The following is a 5922-nucleotide window of genomic DNA, read 5'->3' as shown; positions in this document are numbered from 1 at the left end:
CGCTATCACCTTCCCAAACGTCCAATCCCTCAATCCCTAGGAGCGCCTTGCGATCCCTGGATTTCAGCCCCAGGAACCGCCTTCCTCCGCTAAGGCTTCTAGGGACCATCCACAAAGGGTCTGAATGGAAGGCATTTTAGTTATTAAATGTACATTTTTTAAACTGGAAATTCTGGGAAACAGGAAAACATCTCCCTGAGGCCCCCACCTCAACGCACCTCGGTTGTTCGTGTAAGAGCATTTCTATGGACAAATTTCTTAAAATGTTCTCCAACTCCCATTTCAGGCTCCTCTTTGTCTCCCTACCCCAATCCCTACCCCTAGCAGCGTAATGCTGGGCAAGTAAATCGCTTTCCCTCGGGACTCTGCCCATGGTCGGGGACGAGGAAATGAGAAAAACGGGCACACGCGTACGCAAAAGCGCAGGAAGCCCCTTTCCGCTGCGGGCCGGGGGGGGGGGGGGGGGGCGGGGGGGGAGGCGGAGGCGGGGGGGGGGAGGCGGAGGCGGGTGGTACGCCCCATCCCGCGCCGCACCCCAGCCCTCCCCGCTGCTCGCACCGCCGCTAGCCCTCGACTGGCAGCACGTCCTCCTCCGTTCCTCCCCTTTGGGCCGGAGCGGTGCGGGCCAGGTCCCCGGGGACAAGCCAGGCTCAGGCCGGACAACCGGGCGGGGGACCGGGACCCGAGCCAGCGCGCAGCCAGCGGATCTCGCTCCGAGGGCGATGACGTCTTCGCCTCTGGCTCCGCCGGCGCCAAGCCGGGCAGGGCGGGTGACGTCACCATCACCGGTCACGTGACTGCCATTCAACAAACAAACCCCCTCCCCCTCCGCGTTCATTTAGCCCCTCCCCCGGGGAAGCTACATATAAAGTGGCTCCCGCGGGCCAGGTTCGCTGCGAAGGACACTGGGACTTAAGTTGCGAAGACAGTCAGGGGGCAGTCAGGGGAGCGTCAAAGAAACCCGCACCAGAGCCCCTCGCCCAGTTCCAAGGCAGTTTGGCGTTCCACGCAAAGAAAGTCACCAGCGTCGGGCTTCTCCTCGAAACCCGTCGCCTCCCTGCCCTTGGCTCCGAGGACAAAGAGCACAGCAAAGCTTGCACGCTGGGGGCGCTGGGACCGGCCATGGTCATGGAGGTGGGCTCGCTGGACGCCGGAGGCCTGCGGACGCTGCTGCGGGAGCGCGCGGCGCAGTGCCTGCTGCTGGACTGCCGCTCCTTCTTCGCTTTCAACGCCGGCCACATCGCTGGCTCAGTCAACGTGCGCTTCAGCACCATCGTGCGGCGCCGGGCCAAGGGCGCCATGGGCCTGGAGCACATCGTGCCGAACGCCGAGCTGCGCGGCCGCCTGCTGGCTGGCGCCTACCACGCCGTGGTGCTGCTGGACGAGCACAGTGCCGCTCTGGACGCCGCCAAGCGCGACGGCACCCTGGCCCTGGCGGCCGGCGCGCTCTGCCGCGAGGCGCGCGCCGCGCAAGTCTTCTTCCTCAAAGGTGCGCCCTCGGGAAAGCTCGGGAAGGGCTTCCAGCCCCCTGCCGCCGGGCCCGGGCGGGGTGGAGGGGTTTGAGTAGAGCTGGACCTCAGCTCCTGCCCCACCTGGAGCTCGGGGGCGCCCGAGTCATATTCTGGGGGCTTGTCATTGGCTTTGTTTGGCTCCAGAACAAAGACTCTGGGGTAAACTTCCAGCCCCGGTGGCTGGGGGAGTTGCATGAAGGTGCCCTATCCCAGCGGTACTAATGGAAAGAAATCTCTTTGTATTCCTAGGAGGATATGAAGCTTTTTCGGCTTCCTGCCCAGAGCTGTGCAGCAAACAGTCGACCTCCATGGGGCTCAGCCTTCCCCTGAGTACTAATGTCCCCGACAGCACCGAATCAGGGTGTAGTTCCTGCAGCACCCCACTCTACGATCAGGTTAGTAGCGGGTCGTACCAGAGGGGGGAAAAAACAGCTGACAGAGGCCTGGGGGAGCAGTGCTAGTGAGAATAGAGAAAGTGACCTGCCATTGTGTGTGTCACGGAGGGTTCACAGGGATATTATTTATCCCATGGTTAAATGGTCTGCTTTAGCTGAGCCTCTTAACTGCTGACACCGCAGAAATGACCACTGGCCTTGCCGGGGCAGATGGGTTTTTAGTCCCCTATTTATTTATACTCCAACAACCGTGCTGAGAGAGGTCACCCAGTTTCTGAAACTGACTTTTCCAGTGGGGAGTTTTTGTGGGTGTGGGTACCAGCATGGACTTTGAGCAAAGCTTGACAAGGGTTGGCTACTTCTGCATTTCAGGGTGGCCCAGTGGAGATCCTGCCCTTCCTGTACCTGGGCAGTGCCTATCACGCTTCCCGCAAGGACATGCTGGACGCCTTGGGCATCACTGCCTTGATCAACGTCTCAGCCAATTGTCCCAACCATTTTGAGGGTCACTACCAGTACAAGAGCATCCCCGTGGAAGACAACCACAAGGCGGACATCAGTTCCTGGTTCAACGAGGCGATCGACTTCATAGGTAAGTGGAATGGATGCCGGAGACTTCTGCCTCACACCCCCCCATCTTAGCCACTGAGCCCAACGCTATGGTCAGGACCTGAGTGACATTTTTCTAGGCCTTCTTCCAGATACCAAATATCAATCTGGTGTGGGTAACATCCCTGCAAACTATGACATTGATGTCCCACTTCACATATGAGCAAACTGAGGCTCAGAAAGTTGAATTGATTCACCCAACATCCATTTGCTTAGTGGAGGGCCAGCCAGTCTGGGTTTAAGTTCTGTTCTTTGCGCAGTGCCCACATTGCCTCCAGGAACAGTGTGTGATGGCCTGAGTGTCCATCTCTGCACCAGATGTACACGATAGTTCATAGACACCCCGTGCCAGGGGCTGGGGCGGTTCTCCCGAGCTGTTGAGTAACCAGCCACCCTTTGTTTTCCAGACTCCATTAAGAATGCCGGAGGAAGGGTGTTTGTCCACTGCCAGGCAGGCATTTCCCGCTCGGCCACCATCTGCCTCGCGTACCTCATGCGGACTAACCGAGTCAAGCTGGACGAGGCCTTTGAGTTTGTGAAGCAGAGAAGAAGCATCATCTCCCCGAACTTCAGCTTCATGGGCCAGCTGCTGCAGTTTGAGTCCCAGGTCCTGGCCCCGCACTGCTCGGCAGAGGCCGGAAGCCCGGCCATGTCCGTGCTGGACCGGGGCACCTCCACCACCACTGTCTTCAACTTTCCCGTCTCCATCCCTGTCCACTCCACGAACAGTGCACTGAGCTACCTTCAGAGCCCCATTACGACCTCTCCCAGCTGCTGAAAGGCCGCGGGAGGCGATCTGCACAACCCACCAGGACTCCAGGCTCCTTCTTGAGAGGAGAGAGACTCCAGGGAAGGGGCCCGCGAGGGCTGGTCCTTATTTATTTATTAATTTCACCCGAGTTCCACTGGGTTCCTGAGCGGTCACAGTGATGACCAAGCGTCCAGGCATTTGCTGAACTCAGCACATTCGGGACCAATATATTGTGGGTACATCAAGTCACCCTGACAACAAGAGGCAGAAGAGAAAGGACTCAGTGTGTGAGCCGTTTCTGTTCACTTGCCCCCATTTTTTTTTTTTTTTTTTGTAGAAACTTCATGCTTGACATACATACCAGTATTATCATTCCTGACAACACATATGCATATGAGAACATACCTTATTTATTGTTGCGTGGGCGGTCTGCCTTCACGAGCGTCGGTGTCGACTCCTAGAAGAACCAAATACCTCAATTCTTGTGTTTCAGTACTGTAATGCCCTGTAAATATATCCCGAGCAGGTTCGTTTTCAGCACTGATGGAAAGCACCAGTGGTTTTGTTTTTTAGTTGCCAACAGTTGTATATTTGCCGATTATTTATGACCTGAAATAATATATTTCTTCTTCTAAGAAGACATTTTGTTACATAAGGATGACATTTTTTTTATACAGCAGAATAAATTATGGCATTTCTATTGAACTGTCAATGCTTGCTTTTTTTTTAAATTTTAGATTTTATTTATAGGGGGAGGGGAGGGAGGGAGAGAAACATCGCAACCCCAACTGGGGTCCTGGCCCACAACCCAGGCACGTGCCCGGAAGTGAACCGGGGACCTTAGTGCACAGGCTGATTGATGCTCAACCCATTGAGCCACACTAGCCAGGGCGATGCTTGCTTTCTTGTCAGTCCCCTGATCCCTGTCCCTCTAGGGATGGAATTGGGGATCTGATGCCACACTGTGGTGTTCTGGGTTGTAATATAGGTAGAGAAGTATGTCGTGAAAAGCCAGGTGCTGTAGCTCAGCTGTTAATATTGGATCCAAATGTCCCTCCATGTAACACCTACCACGTCACCCAGGGCTCCTGTGTCCCCAGAGCCAAAGCTGTAAAGATGGCCATTTGCTTGGGTTGCCTTCCCCAGGATCAAAAAGCCTCCCTCCTCCCTGGGAGCCGAGCTACTTTTGAGGGTGATAAGTTTTCCAAAACACTGGACGTCAGTGTGTTTCTACTGTAGGCAAGGCAGTGTGTGCGCCCTGCCCCCCAGCCAGCTCAGCCAGATCTGCTGCAGAGATGCTGAGACCAGAGTGGAGGAGCAGCGTGAGTGGGGGAATTGTGCCCCAGCTGTTTAGTTTTCTAATCTGTGTGCTCTGTACGTACCTCTCATGGACTCTCTTGTTGCCTTTGAAAAGACTTTTACTTTGGTGAAAATACTACCTCAGATGGTTGAAAACCCAAGCACTATAAGCAAATACAGCACAGACAAACGACCTGAACGCCCCCACCCCCAACCTGGCCATTATCACTGCACCAGAATCTCCGCCTATTGGTGCCCAGCGCCTTAAAGTGCTGGCTGCCTGCAGCTTGTGGCTCTGGTTTCAGAGTTTTGTTCAAGAAGCTAGGCAATCAAATGGACTTGCTCTTGCCAAACAGCCCAAAACAGAGAAGGTGTCGTTGACCACTAATCCATTAGCCAGTCCATAGTGTTGAATTAAATAGCAGTGAACTTCCTGGATTCCTGACCCCTTCGCTCCCGTCCCCACTCCTTGTTTCTGGACAGAGGGCTGTAAGGAGCAGGAAAGAAAACATCCTACTAGGCTTTTCCAGTAGCACCCTGAGGGGTGGGCTTGGTCCAGCCCTGTCATTCAAGACCTTGACGCAGAATCAGTGTCCTTGACCTTTCCCCATCCGTTCTGCCACCTGACTCCCAGGGCCTGAAAGATCCCTGTGTTCTAAGGCCTGAGAACTTACCCTGGGCTGGCAAGCTCATTTCCTCAGCTGGGCTTCCGCTTTCATGCCTTTCAAAACAAACTGTACCCCGTGTTTTTATCAAACCCTAGAAATTGACTATTGCCAATCTCTCCCTTCGTGGAAATGTACCAGTGGCTTTGAGCCTGTGGCCGACGCCATGGCTGACTTCCCCATGGGCTCTGGCCATCGCCTTCTGCTTGGCAGGCTCTGGCTGAACCAAAATTAATCTCCACTGTGATCTGTGCAGTGGAAAAATACAGCGGCCGCCTGGGGAGCCTGCAGTGCAGACGACTGGCTCACTTCCCCCAGCACCAGCTCCCACCCCGGCGAGCTAGCGCCACCACCTCCTCCCCAGGTATCTGACGCCTGGTCTTCAGGCCCTCCAGAAATGTCACTTTTGGCCTGAAACGGCTTTCCTTAGGGAAACAGAAATGTGCCTCCTGATGAAAAGAAAGATTCCTTAATTATTAAAATGGCTGATTCTCCGTGGGAGATCGAAAGAGAGACAAGCCAATCGTTGAATACTGATAGTGTGGGGATAACTGCCAGCCACCTTCCCATGAGACCTGTAAAACCAACACCCATTGTACAGAGGAGGCTCAGGGAGATGAAGCAACAGCCCTTTAATTCTAGTTCAAGGGCGTACAGCAAGTAAAGGACATTGCAGAGACTGGAACCTGGGT

General features: G+C 54.9%; 1 protein-coding gene across 1 annotated transcript; it reads left to right on the top strand.

Moving 5' to 3' along the window:
* Positions 1-867: 867 nt before the first annotated feature.
* DUSP1 (dual specificity phosphatase 1) lies at positions 868-3978 on the top strand. The gene is made up of 4 exons (XM_024577049.3): positions 868-1489; positions 1761-1906; positions 2279-2498; positions 2923-3978. Exons 1-4 carry the CDS (start codon positions 1123-1125, stop codon positions 3291-3293), a joined length of 1104 nt encoding a protein of 367 aa, XP_024432817.2. The 5' UTR covers positions 868-1122; the 3' UTR covers positions 3294-3978.
* The last annotated feature ends 1944 nt before the right edge of the window (positions 3979-5922 follow it).

Source organism: Desmodus rotundus, chromosome 6, assembly GCF_022682495.2.
Source record: "Desmodus rotundus isolate HL8 chromosome 6, HLdesRot8A.1, whole genome shotgun sequence".
Taxonomy (NCBI): domain Eukaryota; kingdom Metazoa; phylum Chordata; class Mammalia; order Chiroptera; family Phyllostomidae; genus Desmodus; species Desmodus rotundus.
This window is presented reverse-complemented; position numbering and strand designations above follow the sequence as displayed.

Bases quoted from the DNA above. Each gene is read 5' to 3' on its own strand.
- DUSP1 (XM_024577049.3), top strand. From the start codon at position 1,123: ATGGTCATGGAGGTGGGCTCGCTGGACGCCGGAGGCCTGCGGACGCTG. The intron at 1,907-2,278 runs GTTAGTAGCGGG...TCTGCATTTCAG, and splicing joins GCACCCCACTCTACGATCAG to GGTGGCCCAGTGGAGATCCT. The intron at 2,499-2,922 runs GTAAGTGGAATG...TTTGTTTTCCAG, and splicing joins CGAGGCGATCGACTTCATAG to ACTCCATTAAGAATGCCGGA.